Source organism: Caretta caretta, chromosome 7 (assembly GCF_965140235.1).
Source record: "Caretta caretta isolate rCarCar2 chromosome 7, rCarCar1.hap1, whole genome shotgun sequence".
In the NCBI taxonomy this organism is placed as follows: Eukaryota; Metazoa; Chordata; order Testudines; family Cheloniidae; genus Caretta; species Caretta caretta.
In genome coordinates, this window is record NC_134212.1 from 39,264,982 (window position 1) to 39,286,906 (window position 21,925).

Below are 21,925 nucleotides of genomic sequence, written 5' to 3' on the forward strand. Positions count from 1 at the left end.
GATGTCACTGCTGCTACAGAAGAAATCCCACAGATATAATTTTCTGACAGCTGGGAGGCAAGTGAGGGTTCCTACTCCCCTCATAACAAAGTGACACACTCAGAGCTAAAGTCACCCTTCATGGGGCCTGGCTTATTAACAAAGACTCTTTCAAAATAATAGTACAGGACACCGCAGCTAAAACCTTCTTCTCAGGCGTGGCTGCCAATTACTTTACACCAGGCTTTACTGTCTTCCCCTCAGACTATCCCCACCCCAAACCCTAGTTTTCTCTGCCTAAGGCCTACTCTCACCTCCCTTACATCCAGAGTCAGCTGTATAGATGTGTCAGCAGAATCTCTATCCCACTAGCACAGTGAGGTGTTACTCAGCTAAATCAAAGGGAGTTTAAAATGGACAGTTTCATACTTTTCTATTGCACTCTGATCCATTGTGTACCAGGCAGTATAAAAGCCAGGGTGATGATGGCAACTGGCCCCTGTCTCATTGTTTTGCTACCATTCAATAAGATTATGAATGAGATTTATGCAGGAAAAATGTCCAGATGCTAAAATACAGTTAACAAATATACTTTTATTTGCTAAGGTTGTTTACATATTCCTAATTCATAAAAGGTATATCCTCTATTCTGGACATCATTTTGGAACCTTAATTTTCAATTATTTTACTATGATGTCTGGTTTATAGATTCAAAAGAAGGGACCACTATGACCATGTATAATGACAGGTTTCAGAGTAGCAGCCGTGTTAGTCTGTATCTGCAAAAAGAAAAGGAGTATTTGTGGCACCTTAGAGACTTACAAATTTATCTGAGCATAAGCTTTCGTGAGCTACAGCTCACTTCGTCGGATGCATGCAGTGGAAAATATAGTGGGGAGATTTATATACACAGAGAACATGAAACAATGGGTGTTACCATACACATCATCAAGGATCTACAACCTATCCTGGAGGACGACCCATCACTCTCACAGATCTTGGGAGACAGGCCAGTCCTTGCTTACAGACAGTCCCCCAACCTGAAGCAAATACTCACCAGCAACCACACAATAGAACCACTAACCCAGGAACCTATCCTTGCAACAAAGCCCGTTGCCAACTGTGTCCACACATCTATTCAAGGGACACCATCATAGGATCTAATCACATCAGCCACACTATCAGAGGCTTGTTCACCTGCACATCTACTAATGTGATATACGCCATCATGTGCCAGCAATGCCCCTCTGCCATGTACATTGGCCAAACTGGACAGTCTCTACGTAAAAGAATAAATGGACACAAATCAGACATCAAGAATTATAACATTCAAAAATCAGTTGGAGAACACTTCAGTCTCTTTGGTCACTCGATTACAGACCTAAAAGTGGCAATTCTTCAACAAAAAACCTTCAAAAACAGACTCCAACAAGAGACTGCTGAATTGGAATTAATTTGCAAACTGAATACAATTAACTTCGGCTTGAATAAAGACAGGGAGTGGATGTGTCATTACACAAAGTAAAACTATTTCCCTGTGTTTATTTCCCCCCCTACTGTTCCTCACATGTTCTTGTCAACTGCTGGAAATGGCCCACCTTGATTATCGCTTCAAAAGGTTTCACCCCCCTCCCCCACTCTCCTGGTGGTAATAGTTCACCTTACCTGATCACTCTTGTTACAGTGTTTATGGTAACACCCATTGTTTCATGTTTCTGTGTATATAAATCTCCCCACTGTATTTTCTACTGCATGCAGCCGATGAAGTGAGCTGTAGCTCACAAAAGCTTATGCTCAAATAAATTTGTTAGTCTTTAAAGTGCCACAAGTCCTCCTTTTCTTTTTACGACTATGTAGTTTGATCTTCTGCATAACACAGTGATTCCTATAGTGGAAGAAATTATTCTTCATCACTGCATAAGAGAACAGTATCAAGCACAATAAATTAGTTCTTAGCCTTTAGGCAGGACCCTTCTAAATCCCCCTCCAGTCTATCCCTTTAGCAATATGGAAAGGGTATAGTGCTCACAACCTCCTGACATTTGTTTGTGGAGGACTGAGAATCCCTGAACTAGAGCATATCTTTTAGAGCAGGAGTGAGCAAACTTTTTGGGCCGAGGGCCACATCTGGGTGGGGAAATTGTATGCAGATCTGTGGTAGGGGGTTTGGGTACGGGAGGGGGTGTGGTGTGCAGGAATGGGATCAGGGCAAGGGATTGGGGCAGAGGAGGGGTGGTTGTGTATGAGGGGGCTCAAGGCAGGGGGTTGGGGTGCAGGAGTGGTGCGGGGTGCGGCAGGGGGCTCAGGGCAGGGGGTTGGAGTGCGGAGTGCCGCAGGGGATTGGGGAGCAGGAGCGGTGTGAGGTGCAGGCAGGGGGCTCAGGGCAGGGAGTTGGGGAGCAGGAGCAGTGCGAGGTGCAGGCAGGAGGCTCAGGGCAGGGAGTTGGGGTGCAGGAGGGGTGCAGGGTGCGGCACAGGGCAGGGGTGAAGGAGGGGTGTGGCAGGGGGCTCAGGGCAGGGAGCTGGGGTACAGGAGGCATGCGGGGTGTGGCAGGGGGCTCATGGCAGGGGGTTGGGGTACAGGAGGGGTGCAAGGTGCAGGCAGGGGGCTCAGAGCAGGGAGTTGGGGAGCGGAGTGCAGGAGGGGTTTGGGCTCTGGCCTGGTGCCGCTTACCTAAGGCAGCTCTGGGGTGGCAGTGGCGCGCACCAGGGCCAGGGCTGGGTCCCTGTATGCCTGCCCTGGCCCCACGCCGCGATGCAAAGCAGCCAGAACCATGTCCCTGCGCGGCCCCTGGGGAAGGGAGGGGCACAGGGCTCTGCGTGTTGCCCTTGCCACGCCTCCAGGTACGTCCCCCGAAGCTCCCATTGGCCATGGTTCCCTGTTCCCGGCCAATGGGAGCTGCGGGGGGCGGTGTCTGGAGGACAGGGCAGCACATGGAGCCCTCTGCCTGCCCCCGGGCCTCAGGGATGTGGTGCCGGCTGCTTCTGAGAGTGGCGCAGGCAGTAGTTTGCCCACCCATGTCTTAGAGAGACATCCAGTATCAATTGAAAGGCTCCAAGTGGTGGTGAATTTACTACATGCCCCGGTAAGCTGTTCCAATGGTTCAAAAGTTGTTTTCACTGTTAAAAAGTTGTCATTTCCAAATTGAATTTTTCTGCCTTCAACTTCTGTCTGTGTATCTTGTGAAGCCTTTGCTAGATTACAGAGCTCCCTCATATCAGATATCTTCTCTGTGTGTAGATATTTAGAGAGCACAATCAAGTCACCTCTTACACTCCTCTTTGATAAGTTCAGTCTATTTAGCTTGTCTTTCATTGGAAGGTGTGGTTTTCTGGACCTCAAGCCAGCCATTTAGTAAAGTGCACATTTAATGGGTCTTCATTTAATACTGAGTTCTTTAAGTACATCTGAGAGTGTTAAGGATCTTAAGGCAGATAAGGTAACTGCACTTAAGGAGGATGATACTGTGCATTTACATTGCACCTTTCATCTCAGGATTTCAAAACACTCTGCACTCATTACTTAAGTCACACATTACCCCTGTGAGCTAGGTAAGTCTTAACACTCATTTTGCAGATGAAGAGAGTGAGGCACAGAGGTCCTGAGTTGTGCAAGGTCACTTAGTAAGTCTGTGGCCCTGCAGGAAATACTACCAAGGAGTCCTTACTCCCAGCTACCCTCTAACCATTAAGCTACAATCTTCCCCTTGTACTGTAATACAGGCTAATTGAACACTGTCAAATGCACCTGCCTCCTGTTTGTCAATCAGGAAACAGTAACAGCTCTCTGTGGCAGGCAAATGTGCCAGGATAGTAGTGGGGAGGACAGCCACTTTTTAAACTTTACACTGAATTTTGGAGATAGCTCTGAAAATGAGGCCATTCATCTTCCTGACTACAGAGTATGCATAAATATTTCATCTCCACACACCCACCTTTCCGGTATGTCTACACATTGGCTGGGGGCATGAGTCCCAGCTCCAGTAGACAGATGCATGCTAACTCTGCTCGAGCTAGCGCACTAAAAATAGCACTTTGGCTGCAGTGACTTGCTCTAGCTGCCCAAGTACATACCGAGGGGGTTAGGCGAGTTTGTACTTGGGCAGCTAGCCCAAGCCACTGCCCGTGCTGCTGCAGCCACGCTGCTAGTTTTAGCACGCTCGCATGAGCAGAGGTAGTGTGGGTCTGTCTGCTTGTGCTGGGAAGCACCTTCCCAGCTGCTGCACTGACAACAGTGACTACACCTGTTAAAGTAGTCTGGTCACTGTATTTCTTATAGAAGCGGATAGTATAATAGCAGAGGGTCAAGAGCCATCTCAGTACACGTGGAAATAGCCACCCTGAAGGGATGGACAATACATGAGATTCTCTTTGCAAAGATTCTTTCAAATATTCCTGTCAGGGGAGGATGTGCCCTCATCATAGCGTGATGTGATAGTCACATAAAATGTGTCCAGAAATGCTCCCCACCCTCTGTATGACCCAATTTTGGTATAATTGTTCTGGTACACTTCAAGCCTGGCTGTAAGCGGGCCTTTCACTTATGCCACCACATACACATTCTCTAAGGCAGTGGTTCTCAAACTTTTTTCATTTGCGGATCCCTAAAATTTTTTGAATGGAGGTGCATACCCCTTTGAAAATCTTAGACACAATCTGCAGACCTCCACGGACCACAGGTTGAAAACTACTGCTCTAAGGAACTATATTTTATTGTCTTCCTCTGACCTTTAATTAATACATATTTAGAAATCTATATCTAAATACACTCACTGGGGCAGAGTTCATTCCTATTGTGTGGAAGGGTATGTCTGGTTCTGGGGATTATTGGTACACTGTAGCTATAGGGGGCAAAGGAGTCTGCCAATGCATAGGCAAGTGTCAGATTGTTAGTGTCACCTCTGACTGCAAGCCTCTCCAGTTCTTCCAAATCAAGCTGTTTGTTTTCTTGGCACAAGTGTTCCATTCATAGCTTAGTTCAGGAAATGTGTACTAGCCATTACAGTGTGGCTTGTAAGATGCAATTAAACTTAAATGACGGGAAAGGAAAATGTACTCTAATTATTCACTTTCCTGCCTTGAAAAGATCAGTTGCTTTATGCAGCTTTGTGTGAAGAGCTCACCTAATGTAGTGCAGCATATTTGCTCCAGCTTTAGGGGAACTTGCTAGGGCTATGTCCTAGTTGTAGGAAGGAGGAAAAAGTATATTATCCTCTGTCTACTTTACAGTGCAAGTTTAGAAACAATTGTATTCTCAAACCCACCATACTCCAGTTACCTTTGGTAGAAGAGAAGTCTTTATAAATATGGTAAAAATATTTAGCATTTAGAAAAAATACTGATACCTTTTCTAATAAAATGAACAATGCTGCTGGAAATCAATACAAACACAATATCAAAGGTTTCTATAGTACATGACAATGCAACTTGGTATCTCTAAAAGTGCATGATTCTGGGGGAATTTATAAATAAACAGGGTACATTTTCAAACAGTTCAAGTGTCATACTTTGACTACATGAAATACCATATCTTGTAGATCTGCCTTTAACAAGCAGCATGTTCCCAGGTTAACGTAAAAAAAAGTAAGTTACAGAAGACATTAGAGTGAATATATAAACTGAAGTCTTTTTTTCTTTCCATATCTAATTAGCTCATAACCACTGAAGATTTCTGTCTATCTCTCCAGTTATGTTCCACATAATGGAAAGAGGAAGTCTTACTCACTGTAAAATATGTACATTAGCATAGCAGTCCTGAGACTGAGCCCTGAGTTTTCAGGAATCTTGGTCAAAGCCAGTTCCCCTTTAAATACTTTGAACTTTAAAGCTCTTATTTGTCACGTAAATACGTGTTTCCTGTTTTCACATGATAGTTCTACAGATTACATTTTTAAAGCCTTTCTACCTCATTCATAATTTCCCTTGAAACTGGAAAGTTTTTTTCTTTGAAAAATCATGGACTCACTTTTTTTTCCACCCCAAATAAAAACAGCCTGATGTGGTATTATGAGTGAATACGAAGGATCTTTTTGAACGTGTTCTTGAAGTTCTCATTACAGAGGGGATAGATGAATGGATTTAAAGTGGAGTTCACATAACCAAGCCAAATAGTGAACATATGGAAACTGTGGTTGCAACAGCTTTGACAATAGGCTATTACCATAAACAGCACAAAATAGGGAATCCAGCACAGCATAAAGGCTGCCATTATGAAACCCAGCTGCTTGGCTGCTTTCCTCTCCCTGTTCACATGCACCCCTTGCATGGACTGGGTGCGCAGTCTCAGCCAGGTGCTCTTCAGGTAACTGAGGCCTGCAAAGTCTTTGTTAGTCTTTTCCTCAGCCCTAGAAGTTGCTGGGATCGGGGTGGGATCGGAGTCATTTTTACAGGAGGCCCCCTCCATGAAAGTGTGCTCATCTGATGTGTCACTTAACTCTGGAGCCTGTGAGCAAGGCCCCTTCTTGACAGACACATACTTCAGTCCCACTTTATCTGATCCTGGCTGAGTCTGGGCAATGGCAAGGGGAAAACAGCTCAGTTTTACTACCTTGCTGTCATCTTCTGTAATGCAAGCCTTTGGGGGTTTGTCAAAGCTGCTGTGTTGAAGCTTCGCCCCCATACCTTTGGGCTGAGGGAAGTAGAGATTTACATTACAGCAAGGGTCTACAGAGCTTCCTTTCAAAAGACCTGTGTTTATACCTTTATTTGGCTTTTTGTGGAGAATGTTTTGCTTTTCCTGCACCTTATCATGATGTATACTTTTGTTTTCTGAGAAAGACCGAAACGATCCATTGATGAGCTCTCGGTGCTGATAGTGTTTCCGGACAGCCTTGTATATTTTTGCATAGAACCATAACATCAGTAAAGATGGGATATAGAAGTTGACAATGGCCGTCAACACTTTAAACCAGGTGACTTCTGAGAACTCTGTTTCACAGGTCCATTCTTCCACTTGCCATCTCCCATCATTGGCAAAAGCATGCCAGCCTAGAATTGGGATGATCCACAGAAAAGAAACCAGCCAAGCTCCAGAAATCATTACCAATGCTCGAGTTTTGGTCCGGTACTTGAGATACTTGAGTGGCTGCTGAACTGAACGGTAACGATCTATGCACAATATAAAAAGGCTGAAGATGGAGGCTGTGGAGGCTACATAATCCATTGAGAGCCAGAACAGACAGGCTGGTCTGCCCAGTACCCATCTGCCATTCAGTAGGTACATAATGTTCAGTGGCATAACAGCTGCACCAACTATAAGGTCTGCGACTGATAGGCTGACAATATACAGGTTCCCAACTGTATGCAGCTTTCTTTCTGTTTTCACTGCATATAGGACCAAAATATTCATGATGACTGTGATCAGTGAGATGCTGCCCAGGCCCAGACCTAGTGGGATTGAGTGAACCTCTGTTAAGTTCTTTGTTGTATCTTTACTGATCTCACACATCTTTTGCTCAAGGTCACAGAGCAGAAATCAGGGCAGATGTCAGGATCCTGGTAATTCACTCTTGTTTATAAGCCTGGTTGAGTTTATAGTGTGTTGCTTTCTGGTTCTTTTGGTGACTCTGTAAGAGGAAAAAAATAGCATCATAGAAATGTAAGACTAGAAGGGACTTAAGAGGACATCTAGTCCATCTTCCTGCCCCTCTCCTCCACTGACGTAGGACCAACTAAACCTAGACCATCCCTGACAGATGTTTATCTAACCTGCTCTTCAAAACCTCCAGTGACAGGGATTCCACAACCTCCCTTGGTTCAATAATTGCAATAAAATAAAAATAATACTGCACACTTTAGTGTAATATCTTCCCTTTGACAGGGCTTTTCAAATATTAATCAATTTTAACTAAGGCTTGGAAAGGTCAAGTGAGTTGTATGGGGAATATATATATGGCCTTAATGATGTTGACAGCTTTAGCTGGGATTCTATAGGTCTGAAGAATATTCCACAATGTATGTCTATGCAGCCTATCAGATAACTTTGAAAATCATTGAAACTGATGATGGGGTGGGGGAGATGAGGGGGAGGCTACCATTCTATACATCCTCTGATGATTATCTTCAGTTTAAATATCTGATCTACACCAGGATCTCTTGCACCTGAATCCAGCTTGTTCTTCTCTAATCTTTACATCCACTGCCTCTTTCATCCTGCGTGATATCATGCTTCAGAAGACTTTCCCTACAACAGAAAGTAGTGTAACTCCTTGAGGAATTCCACCATGCTTTCAACAATTTCTATCCCACCATCAGCTTCAGCCTGGACCAGTCCACACAAGAGATCCACTTCCTGGACACTACGGTGCTAATAAGCGATGGTCACATAAACACCACCCTATACCGGAAACCTACTGACCACTATACTTACCTACATGCCTCCAGCTTTCATCCAGACCACACCACATGATCCACTGTCTACAGCGAAGCTCTAAGATACAACTGCATTTACTGCAACCCCTCAGACAGAGACAAACACCTACAAGATCTCTACCAAGCGTTCTTACAACTACAATACCCACCTGCTGTATGGTAAAATCTGTTTACTGACATTTACCAATTAAAAATCTAATCTTTCCAAGCTAGTGTTATAGAAAGTGAGATTATTTAACCTAGGGTTGTTTTAGGTGTTTGAAAAGTTATCCTAAAGGAACTGTTCTCAAATAATTTCCCTTTATTTGCACACCTACTAGATGCCTGTTGGAGTTAAAAAAACAACAGTGCAAGAATGAGGTATAGGTGTCCTTCTGCTAATAAAAGCTGAAAAAAGAAGACAAACCCCAAAAGCTTGTTATATCCATTTAGCTTAACTCAGTAAGAAACTGATTTAAGCTATTTGGATATAAACCAGGTTTAAATGAACTCAAGAGTATTTCATAGCAAGATTTTGCACCAGTTTAACTAAATCAGTTTTTAAAACCTCTTTTTAGTTAAATCAGTTCAAACTTATGTGTAGACAAGGCCTGAGCAGCTGAGGGGAGGCAGCACTGGATACACGCTATAACCTGCTTGCTCTCAGTGTCTGAGAAACTGCTTGTGATGGTTTGTCTTGAATAGGGAATTCATAGAATCATAGAATCATAGAATATCAGGGTTGGAAGGGACCCCAGAAGGTCATCTAGTCCAACCCCCTGCTTGAAGCAGGACCAATTCCCAATTATTCTTATTTGTCTAGTACTTTTAGCAGGTGAGCCACAGAATCTTAGTTTTTCTTCCTTAGAGCTGAATCAGGCATTTTAGTGCCCTGGGTGAGCAAGCATATTTGTGCCCCCTACTGTTTTTTTAAAATTATATGAGTTAGGATATAATAGAGTAATGATAATCCACTTATTTTTGTGTATCGGTACAGTACGTAGACAAAGAAGCTACTGTATAATTCTTTTAGTTGCCACATTAATTTGCACACAGTCCTTTAACATCTCCATAATATCTTCGTATATATCCTTTAAGTAAACTCACTGATAGGTATTGGGGAAAAAAACATGGACTGAAAATAATCGTAACATAAATATGGATACTGCAATGGCTGAATAGCATGAAACATTCAGAAAGACAAAATTGCATTTCTGTTTTATAAACAAATGATACAGGTGGTTTTCCATCACCTCACAGGAGCCTGTGACTAGAATAAGCAGCCTCCTCTCTCAATCACACATCTGAGAATAAGAGGGACCCAAAAGTAAACAAAAAATGAATTTACCACAGAGGTAGATTATCTAGCAATTGAATTACCAACATAGCATCTGACTCTGTATAAGCAGAAGCCACCCTGTCTTTGGCCTTTATATAAGGGAGACAGCCATTTGGGCGGGGGAGGTTGTAAGATTTCTGTTTTTTACCTTTTACATTGTGATTTTATTTTTCTAAGAGGAGTATTGATTATTGTTTGCTTCCTGGTACAATATTATGGTTGGCTTATACCTGATCATTTCTCCTGTTGAATCCTGCCAAGTAAATTGTGATTATGCCCCTTTAAAGGTGAAGGATTACAGCAGCATAGTTTATTTGTATAAGGGTAGTGTGGGAAGTATCATTCCATTGGGGAAGCTATGTTGTGACAGCTGATAAGAGGCCTAAGTGTGGAGACAGAAGAAAGTAAATGGCTGTGGTGATTGTGAAATCAGGTTATACTGTGTTTCAGTGTGTGACAATGCCAATGCCATGGTTATAGCGGCTAGGTGGACATAACACTGAGGTGATAGCGCTGGTCTCGTGGAGAAGGGTGTCAGGAACAGACTGTCTGGGCCACAGCCCAGAATGCTACAAACACAGGTCACAGTGGATATGTTTCTTTGCTAGTGCATAGCTCACCAGCAGCCCCACTCTAGATCTCCACCCAAGACAGATTCCACTGTTGGTCTCTTCCTCTCTACACGAAATGGCTGTTTTTTTATCTGTCTGGGCACAACTGAAAAAGAAAAGCCAGGGTGTGTTGAGCATCCTGGCCCAGTCTGCCCTGAAGGTGTCAATTCCCTGGTGTGTGAGTGCACCAGTTAATGGAACATTATACCAGTGGATCAGAGGGAGGCTCCTTATTCTGTTCTCTGTAATAACAACTGAATCAGGCTGGGGAAGCAACAAGTAAGGGCAGGTCACAGTAACAGGAAAACACAGCTCAAGGAGGGAGCAGGGCGTGAGTGTTGACTAAAGGCATGTTTTATTTGTGCAATGTTTACTTTCTCTTTCGAGGGTTGCTTCCCCTAACTGTAAATCACAAGCAGCCCCTTCAGTTTTCTTGCTTGAGCATAGAAGCCCCTCTGCCCCCTCACCCTATTTTTGCAAACCGTGCACATGGCTCATTCTGTTAGGGCTTTGCCCTCTGCCACCATCTGGCAGAGCCTCACCCCTGAGCTGAACCCCGGCTCCTGCCCTCTCCCTCAGTTTTGCTCCTCAGCCCCTCTCCTGTGCCTGCTTCCAGCTATTTGGCACCCCTCCACACTCAGTTTGCACCCCCTGCTCAGACCCTTCCCATTCCCCCCCCCCCCCGAATTTGCCCCCAGTGAGCATGCTCAGTAGAAGCTAAGCAGCACTCAGAACCCTGCCTGCCTGCCGCCCTGCCAGGGTCCTAGTCCTGGGGAGCCTGCTCTGGCTGCGGTCACTGGACTCGATTCTGCAGGCTGCCCCATTTTTGCATCCCCGGCAGCTCTGAGCCCCAGGCGGCTGCGCCACTCACCCCTTCCTACTTATGGCCTTATTCTTCCTGCTCAACAGTGATTGTCTCTTCTCTACCTCAACGTTAAGGTTCTGCAGAAGAAGGCCTTGGTGAGCTGTCGCTATCTGCATGCCATTTATTTGGGCATCTTCTAAACCTTCTATTGAGTTTGGGCTGCTCCATAACCCAGGAGACCAGGTTAAAGTGTACACAATGAAATGGGAGATGGTAGACGCTGACTGGCACATTTGAGATTTTAATTTGCAGTTTGCTAAACAGGCACAGGTACAGAAGCCACTGACATCAACGTCTATGGCTGTTGACAGACAGATGCCTGGTTTCTGAAACCCCCATATATTATGCAATTAATGTATTCATTTGTATAGAGAATAACAGAACATTTCCCCCCATATTGGGTGGAGGCTTGGGCTAGCTGCCTGAGTACATAGCCTAAGGCCAGAAGGTCTTGTACTCCGGGAGCTAGCCTGAGCCACTGCCCATGGTGCCCCCAGCTACACTGCTATTTGTAGCAGGGTGGCTTGAGTGGAGCTCGTGCTGGGTCATCTACCAGACCTCCCAGCTCAAATGTAGACATAAACATAGTTACAATTTTAAAATACAAACTTCTGAACATATGTCCCAATTCAGGAGGGTACTTAAACTAATTTTAAGCATATGAGTAAAACATAGGCAGATACTTAAGTACCCTCCTGAATCAGGGCCATGTTTATTGCAAGCACTGCCCTACTACATTTCAGTGAATGCATAATGTGTTTCCTTAAAAAATTAATTGTGAACAATGTTTTAAATGAAACTATCTATATACATTTGCTGTTAGTGAGAGTCAATAGAAAGCTCTTTGAGCATAAGCAGGCAGATGTATTGTACACACAACCCCTATCAGATTGTTCTCCACGTATGTGTGTGCTTTAGTTTCGCTGGGAAAACAAAACAACTAGCTTATTGAAGTAGATGTGGTTTATAGGTGAAAATTAAGAGAAACACATTTTGTTATTATTGTTACAAATCCAAAAATAAATAGGACAGTGGATTTTGAACACCTAAGATTACCAGAACTAATCATTTTAAGACATAAGACTAAAACCACTAGATGAATAGTAAGGTATCTAGTGTCTAATGACTCAGACAGAAATAGCATAAGGGAATAAATCATTGTGGTGACTACAGTTAGCAAGGAGAGCTGATTGTGGAATTTGTCACGGAGGAGGGTCTTAGGGCTAATATTTCCCAAGGAGGGAAATTTTTTTGTGCCTGGAAAATGCATGCAAACTTGTACCAAAACAATCATGCATTTGGACACACCAACTTCATCTGCACATCTGGTTACACAGATCTGTGTGTGGACCACTGATCTAGATCAGTGGTTTTCAACCCGGGGTACACAGAGGTCTTCCAAGGGGCACATCAACTCATCTAGGTATTTTCCTAATTTTATAACAGGCTACATGAAAAGCACTAGCGAAGTCAGTTGAAACTACAGTATCATACAGATGATTTGTTTATACTGTTATATATACTACTACACTGAAATGTAAGTATAATATTTATATTCCAATTGATTTATTTTATAATTATACGGTAAAAATGAGAAAGTAAGCAATTTTTCAGTAATAGTGTGCTGTGACACTTTTGTATGTTTATTTCTGATTTTGTAAGTAAGTAGTTTTTAAGTGAGGTAAAATTTGAGGGTACAGAAGACAAATCAGACTCCTGAAAGGGGTACAGTAGTCTGAAAAGGTTGAGAGCCATTGATCTAGATCCACAACAGTGAGTTTTTCTTCTTGTGCAACAGGTGCAATTGCATTTGTAAGTGAGGCTGATCTACCTACCTCAGAGAATCTGGATCAAATGGGAACAGCAGCAGAAACAGAATCTCAGGAAGAAAAACATGCTTAATTTTTAATATTGTTCAATATGAAAATCATATTCTGACCTGACACTCATTTATGCACACAGTTTTGCATGAGCTATCAGGAGTGAGTGATAGACTCTGGATGCGCAGAAAATAGTTATGCACAATGTGTGCATCAACACCTTTTGCATGTATAAACAATTACATGTGCGGACGCTCAAACATAAAGGCAGAGGTTGTATATTGCAAGTTTGGCCCTTATAAACATTAATAATAATACCTAGCTCTTATACAATGCTTACATTTCTTCCATTTTTATTAGGGTATAACAAGCACAATACCACAAAAATTAATAATTAAAAAGGAAAAAAAGGAGAAAGAGACAGGAGGTGGAGTAGTTCTCTTTCCTATAAAGATGGCTAGTTATCGACATTCATTTAGAGAAATTCTCTACTTCTTTGATGCCTTTTAGTCCCCCTCAGCTACCCTGAGGAGCTGACATAGGGCCTAAGGTACCCTAATAATATTTTAGGCTTCTCAATGTCGGGTCAGAAGACCAACAATCTACTCCAAAGATTTATACAAAACAAATCTTACCTGTGATGGTCACCTGCCACTTCCCTCTATTCGGAGTAAGTCTAACAGGAAGTGTCTGTTTAGCTCATAAAAGCAACAGTAAAGGACATTAAACATCCGTGTGTACATATGTAGGACTATGGTGTTTGCACAAATCAAACAACAAGTCATGTACTGGATTTCTGATCCCAATTATTCTGGAAGTAGAGACAACAGACACTGCCCCATGCTAACTCCATCTCTTTCACATTTCAGTAGCCAGTGCTGGAGTTGGAATCTCCAAATCCCTTTTCACAAGAACTCAAGATCCTCATTCCATAAACTTTGCACTCTTACGAAACAGTATTAACAACGCTAGTGTTATAAAACAGCAGGTGTTACTGCTGCAACTAGGGAGAGCAAGCATGGAAACAATGGAATACCTGCCTGTAGGGAGCCAGGGTGGCTTCCCTCCGAACCAGAGGCTAAAGAGCCACCCTCTCAGCCTGAGTGGGTGGGGTCAGACCAAGCTTACTCCAATCCCTGGAAGGGGAGGGGTGGAACAGGAAGTACAAAGGGCAGGGCCCTTTGTCCAGTGAGGGCAGCACCAGGGAGAGAGACAGACACAGGCTGCTCCCTCCAGACCCTGCTGCTGACCCAGGGCAGGCCCTGGGCCAGGAGGAACCTGACCTGGAGGAAGGACGGAGGTGACCAGGACTTCCAGCCGCTGAGTGCCCGGAGGACCTGGAGGGGCCAGGCTGTAGCCCGGGCCAGTGTGAGCCCGACACAGAGTGGGAGCTGGAGCTGCCAGCAGCTGAATACCCGGATGAGCTGGAGGGACCAGAGAGGCCTGCTTGAGAGACCGCGTAGGAAGTAGCCCAGGGGCAAAACTGCACAGTGTGGTGGGCGTATTTGGTCAGTGGGGCGTGGATGGTTCTCCGCTGACCCAGCGGCGGGACCCTCTCCTCCCGCCACCGTCAGGGCCCTGGGCTGGAACGCAGTGGAGTTGGGTGGGCCTGCGTTCCCCTACCCCGGCCAACCCGCCTTGGGTAGCAGAATCCTGAACGCTGCAGACCTGTGCCGGCGCTCCCCGACCTGAGGGGCGCGCTGCACACTCTGGCCAGCACACCTTCTCTGCTAATTCCCCAGTGCCCGAAAGGTGTGACTAAGGCCTGCCAGTGGGACAGTAGCTCTCCACCGCCCCCTAGAGGCTCAGTGGACCGATTAAAACCTGTCACAAGTAGTGGAGAATGTGGGCAGCGATCCCTATCCCTGCAGGAAGGGGTTAGAGCGAGGGGGCCTCTGTAGCTCCCCTAATTGAAAGATGGAGATGGAAAGGCTTATCCAGTTCCTGGCTGAGAACCAGCAACAGCAGCAGAACCAACTCTACAGCAGCTGGGTGCCCACCAGCAGCAGTTGCTTCAAATCTTGGGGGCCCAGCACCATGAACAACAAACCTAGTGCTTCCAGCAGCTTGCAACCCTGTGCCTGCGCCACGGTGGGGCTCAACCGGAAAGGGCGGCCACCCCAACCCCTCCTGCCCCACCGATCCGTCTGACCAAGATGGGGCCTGAGGAAGACCCGTAGGCCTATTTGGTGACCTTCGAGCGGGTTGCCTCAGTGGCCGGTTGGGCACCTGATCAATGGGCGACCCTCCTCGCCCCATATCTGACGGGGCTTGCCCAGAAGGCTTACCGTGGACTCCCAGATGATGAGGCCTGCATTTATGCTTGAGTGAAAACGGCTACCTTGGGTGCCTTTGACATTACCCTGGAGACGTTTCGGCGACGGTTTCGGGAAAAGGTCTACCCACCGGGCGCCAGATCCCGGGCCGTGGCCCAGGAATTGAAGGACGCAGGTGGCCGATGACTACAACCCGAGCGTCGAACTGCGGCTGAGGTGACTGAACAGGTCATCCTCAAACAATTCGTGCACATCCTCCCGACCCAGGGGAGGGCTTGGGTGTTGCGGAACCAGTCCCAAAGTCTGAGCACGGCCGTCGCGCTTATGGAGGACTTTCTAGAGGCAGAGGCCCCGATAGGACTGGCAGCCCGCCCCCCAAACCCTGGACCCAGTGCACAGAAACTTGAAAGGGGGGGCCCACCTCCCAAACCGACGCACCACACCGTACCCGACGACCAGATGGCGGCAGGACCGATTTTCCCCGACGCCCCGAGTCCACACCGCACTCCGCCTCTGGATGCTTACCCCGACCACTGGGCCCCGGCCAACTCTGCAGCCCCACCGGTGCACACACGCGGCCAGGGCGCCCAGAGGTAGGACCTTGCTTTTGATGTGGTGAGTACGGTCATCTGCAACGGGGCTGTCCTGCGATGGACTGCAACTTTGGTCTGGTGTGCACCGGGGAGTGACGGGCCCGTCCGCCCTCCATGGCCAAACTGACAGCCCCCATGGAAGTCACTGGGACCCACATGGTTGGTCTAGTTGATTCGGGCTGTGGGCAGACCCTTGTCTGCCGGGCGCTCTTCCTGAACACCAAGTGGACCATTGGGGAAGTACAGATTCAGTGCATACATGGAGACATGAAATTGTACCCCACGGTTCAGGTCCCCATCACGGAGAACGGAGCAACTCAGTTAATGAACGTGGCAGTGGCGTCATCCCTTGCCTATCCAGTTATTCTGTGCCACAACTGGCCAGACTTCATTGAGGTGCTCTGATCCCTACCCACCGAAGAGGCGTTCGAGGGAGCTCCGCCTGAGACGAAGACAGGCCCCAACTCGAGGTCCGACCCCGGAGTTGCCCCAGTTCCCATACCCGGGCAGGACGTCCTGGAAATGGCTGGCCCCCCTCCTGACCTAGTGGACTTTAGCCGAGATCAAAGGGAGGACCCTACGCTCCAGTTTGCCTATGAGCAGCTGGCCTGGGTGGATGGGGAGGTCGTGGAGGCACAGCGCACCACCCAATGGCCTAGGTTTGAACTCCATCATGAGCAGCTCTACCACGTTGATTGAGACCCAAGAGGTCTGGACCCAACTCGTGGTCCCCCGCATTCATCGTTGGGCTGTCCTGAAGCTTGCACTTGACATCCTGGCTACCGGCCATTTAGGGCAGGAAAAAACTGTGGCTAGGGTCCTGGCCAGGTTCTTTTGGCCCGGCGTCCACCATGAGGTGAAGGATTACTGTGTGTCGTGCCTGGACTGCCAACATGCAGCCCCGGGAGGGGTATGGAAGGCCCCCCTGGTCCCTTTACCAGTCGTAGGTGTACCATTTGAGCAGGTAGCAATGGACCTGGTGGGGCCTTTTCCCAAAAGTACGGTGGGCCATCAATACATCCTTGTCCTGATGGACTATGCCATCCGCTTCCCTGAGGCCGTCCCCTTAAGAAATATCACTGCCCGCACTATCGCTGCAGAGCTCGTGAAGATCTTCGCAAGGGTGGGTCTCCCACGGGAGATACTCACTGATCAAGGGCCAACTTCACTTCTAAGCTGTTCCGTCAGGTATGTGCCCTATTGGGGATTAAGGAATTGCAGACCTCGGTCTACCATCTCCAGACTGACAGATTGGTTGAATGTTTTAACCGGACCTTGAGGGGAATGTTGCGGCTTTTCCCCACCCAGGACCTCTGCCAGTGGGACCAGCTGCTCCGTCCTTTACTCCTGGCAATTTGAGAAGTCCCACAGGCATCCACAAAGTTCTCCCTGTTCGAGCTCCTCTGTGGGTGGCGACTCCGCGGGGTGTTGGACCTCTTGGTTGGGAACACAACCAGTCTGCAATGCAGGGTCTCTTACAATACATCTTACAGCTGCAGGGTCGGCTGGCGAGCTCGTGAAGGAGAACTTAAACACAGCCCAAAGAGCCCAGGAGCAGAACTACAATCGGGGCACCCAGGCTCGATCATTTGTGCCAGGGGACCGAGTACTCCTCCTGCTCCCCTCGGGGGAATCAAAGCTTTTTGCCGCTGGCAGGGTCCGTATGAGGTCCTCCGCTCAGTAGGGCCTGTCACCTACGAAATTCAGCAACCTGGTCGCTGTAAGGAAAAACAGATTTATCATGTAAACCTCTTAAAACCCTGGAAGGAACGGGAAGGACTACTAATTGCCCCGTACCTCCCCGAACAGGACCTGGGGACCCAACCGCCCGAGGAGTCGGATAATGGTGAGCCCCAGCTAGCAGAGACACTCACAATCGAGCAGCAAAAACAGGCCCTCCGCTTAGTAAGGGCATTCCCCAAGACATTCACCATGAAACCCAGGCGGACTATGCTCACCTACTATGTGATCCAGACTGAACCCGGGGTGGTGGTCCAAGAGACAGCCAGGCCATTGCCTAGGTGAATGCGGGAGGCCATAGAGGAGGAAGTCCAGGCAATGTTGGATCTGGGTGTTATTGAGCGCTCCCAGAGCGAGTGGCAGAGCCCGTCGTCCTCGTACCAAAGCCGGATGGGAGCCAGCGGTTTTGCATTGACTTCCGGAGGGTAAATGCCATTTCAAAATTTGATGCCTATCGGATGCTCCGCGTCGATGAGCTCCTTGACTGGCTCAGGGAGGCCTGTTATATCACCACTTTAGATCTCACAAAGGGGTACTGGCAGATCCCCTTGGATCCCAGGTCCAAGGAGAAGACAGCGTTTGCCACTCCTTCAGAGTTGTACCATTTCACCCGGATGCCTTTCAGCCTCCATGGGGCCCCGGCAACCTTCCAGCGTTTGATGGACTGGGTGTTGCAACCACACACAAAGTACGCTGCGGCCTACTTGGACGATGTGGTCATCTATGGCAATAACTGGGAGGAACATCTTAACCAAATAGCGGTGGTCCTCCGGGACCTCCGCGCAGCCGGGCTTGCGGCCAATCCAAAAAATGTCGAATCGGGCGGGAGAAAACCACTTACCTGGGGTACACCTTGGGCCGGGGACAGGTCCGCTCCCCCATCGGGAAAGTCCAAGCACTCAAGGAATATCCGGCGCCGACCACGAAGAGGCAGGTGTGTCAATTCTTGGGCTTAGCTGGTTATTACCAGCGGTTTGTACCCCACTTCGCAAGCGTTACAGCCCCGCTGACGGAGCTCTTGACTAAGGACAGCCCCCGCCGGGTGCATTGGTCTGACGAATGCGAGACGGCCTTTCGAACTATCAAAGAACGGCTGTGTAGCGATCCAGTACTCTTCAGCCCTGACTTTCATCGTGACTTCATCGTTCAGACTGATGCCTCCCGAGTAGGGCTTGGGGCAGTCCTCTCACAGGAGGTGGACGGGGAGGAACACCCTATTGTTTACCTCAGTCGGAAGCTGTTCCCCCAGAGATCGGAACTACCCCGTCGTGGAGAAAGAGGCCCTAGCGGTTAAGTGGGTGGTCGATGGTCTCCGCTACTACGTCCTCGGAGCCCCCTTTATACTGGTTACAGACCATGCACCCCTGAAGTGGCTTAATAAGATGAAGGACAATAATGCCAGGCTGATGCGGTGGTATCTGGCTCTGCAGCCCTATGCCTTCACGATTCACCATCGGGCGGGAAGGGACAACGCCAATGCGGACTTTCTATCCCTCCTCGGAGAGGATGAGCATGCCAGCTCCGATGGTCGAGAGCTGGATTTGAGGGAGGAGGTATGTAGGGAGCTAGGGTGGCTTCCCTCCAAACCAGAGGGTAAAGAGCCACCCTCTCAGCCTGAGTGGGCGGGACCAGACCAAGCTTACTCCAATCCCCAGAAGGGGAGGGGTGGAACAGGAAGTACAAAGGGCGGGGTCGTTTGTCCAGTGAGGGCAGCACCAGGGAGGGAGACAGACACTAGCTGCTCCCTCCAGACCCTGCTGCCGACCCAGGGCAGGCCCTGGGCCAGGAGGAACCTGACCTGGAGGAAGGACTGAGGCGACCAGGACTGCCAGCCGCTGAGTACCCGGAGGACCTGGAGGGGCCAGGCTGTAGCCTGGGCAAGCGTGAGCCCGACACAGAGTGGGAGCTGGAGCTGCCAGCAGCTGAATACCCGGATGAGCTGGAGGGACCAGAGAGGCCTGCTTGAGAGACCAGGTAGGAAGTAGCCCAGGGGCAGAACTGCACAGTGTGGTGAGCGTATTTGGTCAGCGGGGTGTGGATGGTTCTCTGCTGACCCAGCGGCGGGACCCTCTCCTCCCGCCACCGTCAGGGCCCTGGGCTGGAACGCAGTGGAGTTGGGTGGGCCTGCGTTCCCCTACCCCGGCCAACCCGCCTTGGGTAGCAGAATCCTGAACGCTGCAGACCTGTGCCGGCGCTCCCCGACCTGAGGGGCGCGCTGCACACTCTGGCCGGTGCACCTTCTCCGCTAATTCCCCAGTGCCCGAAAGGTGTGACTAAGGCCTGCCAGTGGGACAGTAGCTCTCCACCGCCCCGTAGAGGCTCGGTGGACCGATTAAAACCTGTCACACTGCCCAAGAGAAAATCAGATTCAGGGTAGTCGCAAGTTTCTGCCATGTGTATTTTCTCCACATTGTTGGGGACACTGGGCATGGCCACTAGGTAACTCGAGGGGATGGAAGACCACGAGTGTCGATGAAGCCCCCTCGCACTAGGTCCAAGTATCCTTGGCCCCCCACCCGGAGGCACTCACAGCAGTCATGCTGGGGATTTCGCAACAATATGTTGCAAAGTCAGACTGCCTGAAACTAAACAAGGCCAAACAAGGCAGATATGGCAGAACAATGCTGAACAAAGCAGCTTTATATCTATAGTTTAATAGATGGTACAGAGAACAAGGGAACTAGCTGGTATCTGGATTGGCTGGCTATATGGATACTTAGGGCAGCTTGCTATTGGATAAGTATGCTGAAGAAAGGATGTATAAAAGTCTGTGTAACTTCCTGCTCTGTGTACAGGATTTGAGGTGAATATCTCCCTGTACCAAATTGAAGCTTCAGATAAAACTTTTCTGCTTCTCCACCCCGTTGTGATTATTGGGTGATGCACATCGCGCAACGAACCTTGCTGTTGTTTGCCTCGGGCACTCTGTGCCGGCAACAGCTTTTGGTGTCCCTGGGTGGACTTGAGGCTGCTATTTAGCCTTGCCCGGACCCCTCCCGGCGGTCGAATATTGCAGCGACGACCGATGGCCAGCGCGCACTGGTGAGTTCATTGGGGGCCTTGGAGGAGACACGATTTGATCAACCCTGGAGGGCACAACGGTGCAACGCACTCATATAGTGGAGAAGCAGCTGTGGGCAACTGTGAGGAACCGGTCCCTTGGATAAGGTAGGAACCTTTTGAAATCCGGATTGTATGCTCTATTGGAACCTGGGGACGCCCAGAGTTACCCTGTAGGTATGGGACAGGGACAGAGCTCGGGGGGTAGGGCACAGTGTACGCCCCTAGAATGCATTCTAGCAAACTGGAAGGTATTTGGTGCGGATCCGATGACTAAGAGTCAATTAAAACGATTCTGTACAGTTGACTGGCCTCAATATCAACTAGAGGACCAGGAGTGGTGGCCACCAGGAGGGTCAATTAATTACAACACGATCCTCCAGTTACTCCTGTTCTGTCAGAGAACAAGGAAATGGAATGAACATATGTATGCGCATTTGTTTTCTCGCTTTATGTACTCGACCGGATATTTTACAGCAATGTAATTTGACTCCGACTGGTTCGGTAGCAGCTAATGTTAGTCCCTAGACCCCCACCCCCACTGTAATGGCAGAGCCGGTGGCCCCTTCGGCCCCTACACCCACACCTTATAAGTCCCCAACTGTTGGCTTATACCCTTTACTCACCGAAACTAAAGTCACCCGGTCTGGATCGGAAAGGCATCCGGCCACGACTATGCAGGTCTATACTCATGTGCCCTTTAACCCTGTGGATTTGGCTGCTTTCAAAGCACAAGCAGGGGAGTTTTCCACCAACCCAAGTTGGTTTATTTCAGTTTTTGAGGGATGTCTTAGCAGCCACAAGCCGGACTGGGATGATTGTAACATCCTCCTGTGAACCTTATTGTCTGAGGTTGAAAGACAACAGGTTGTGCCAAGGCAAGGGAGGAGGCGCAGAAACGGTATGACCAGGATCGTATTAATGTCCCTGACCCGGATGCACAAGTCTCCTGAGCAGACCCCAGGTGGGATCCAAATGATCCTGGGGATATGACCCGCCTTACCTCCTATAAGGAGTTGCTTTTGCATGGACTCCGTCACTCAGCTGTCCGACATAATAATTGGGCAAAGCCATATGAAGTAATGCAGGATCTAAAAGAAAGCCCAGGGGCCTTTCTACAGCGTATTCGGGACACGATTCGACAGAACACTAATGCAGACCCCGATGATCAGGCAACTGAGTCAATTATTAAGGGAATTTTTATGAGCAGAGCAGCCCCTGATATTAAGAGAAAGTTACAAAAAAAGGAGGATCTAATGGGCATGACCATGGCACAAATCTTAGAGACTGCAAA

General features: G+C 48.1%; 1 protein-coding gene across 2 annotated transcripts in view; it reads right to left on the bottom strand.

The window, feature by feature from the left end:
* Nucleotides 1-1,767: 1,767 nt before the first annotated feature.
* Nucleotides 1,768-21,925, bottom strand: part of HRH1 (histamine receptor H1) — a 100,666-nt gene continuing 80,508 nt past the window's right edge. For both annotated transcript variants that reach the window (XM_048856915.2, XM_048856914.2), the window contains one exon: nucleotides 1,768-7,543. In XM_048856915.2, coding sequence (XP_048712872.2) covers nucleotides 5,983-7,425 — 1,443 coding nt within the window. In that variant the 5' untranslated portion in view covers nucleotides 7,426-7,543 and the 3' untranslated portion in view covers nucleotides 1,768-5,982. The remainder of the gene's footprint in view (nucleotides 7,544-21,925) is intronic.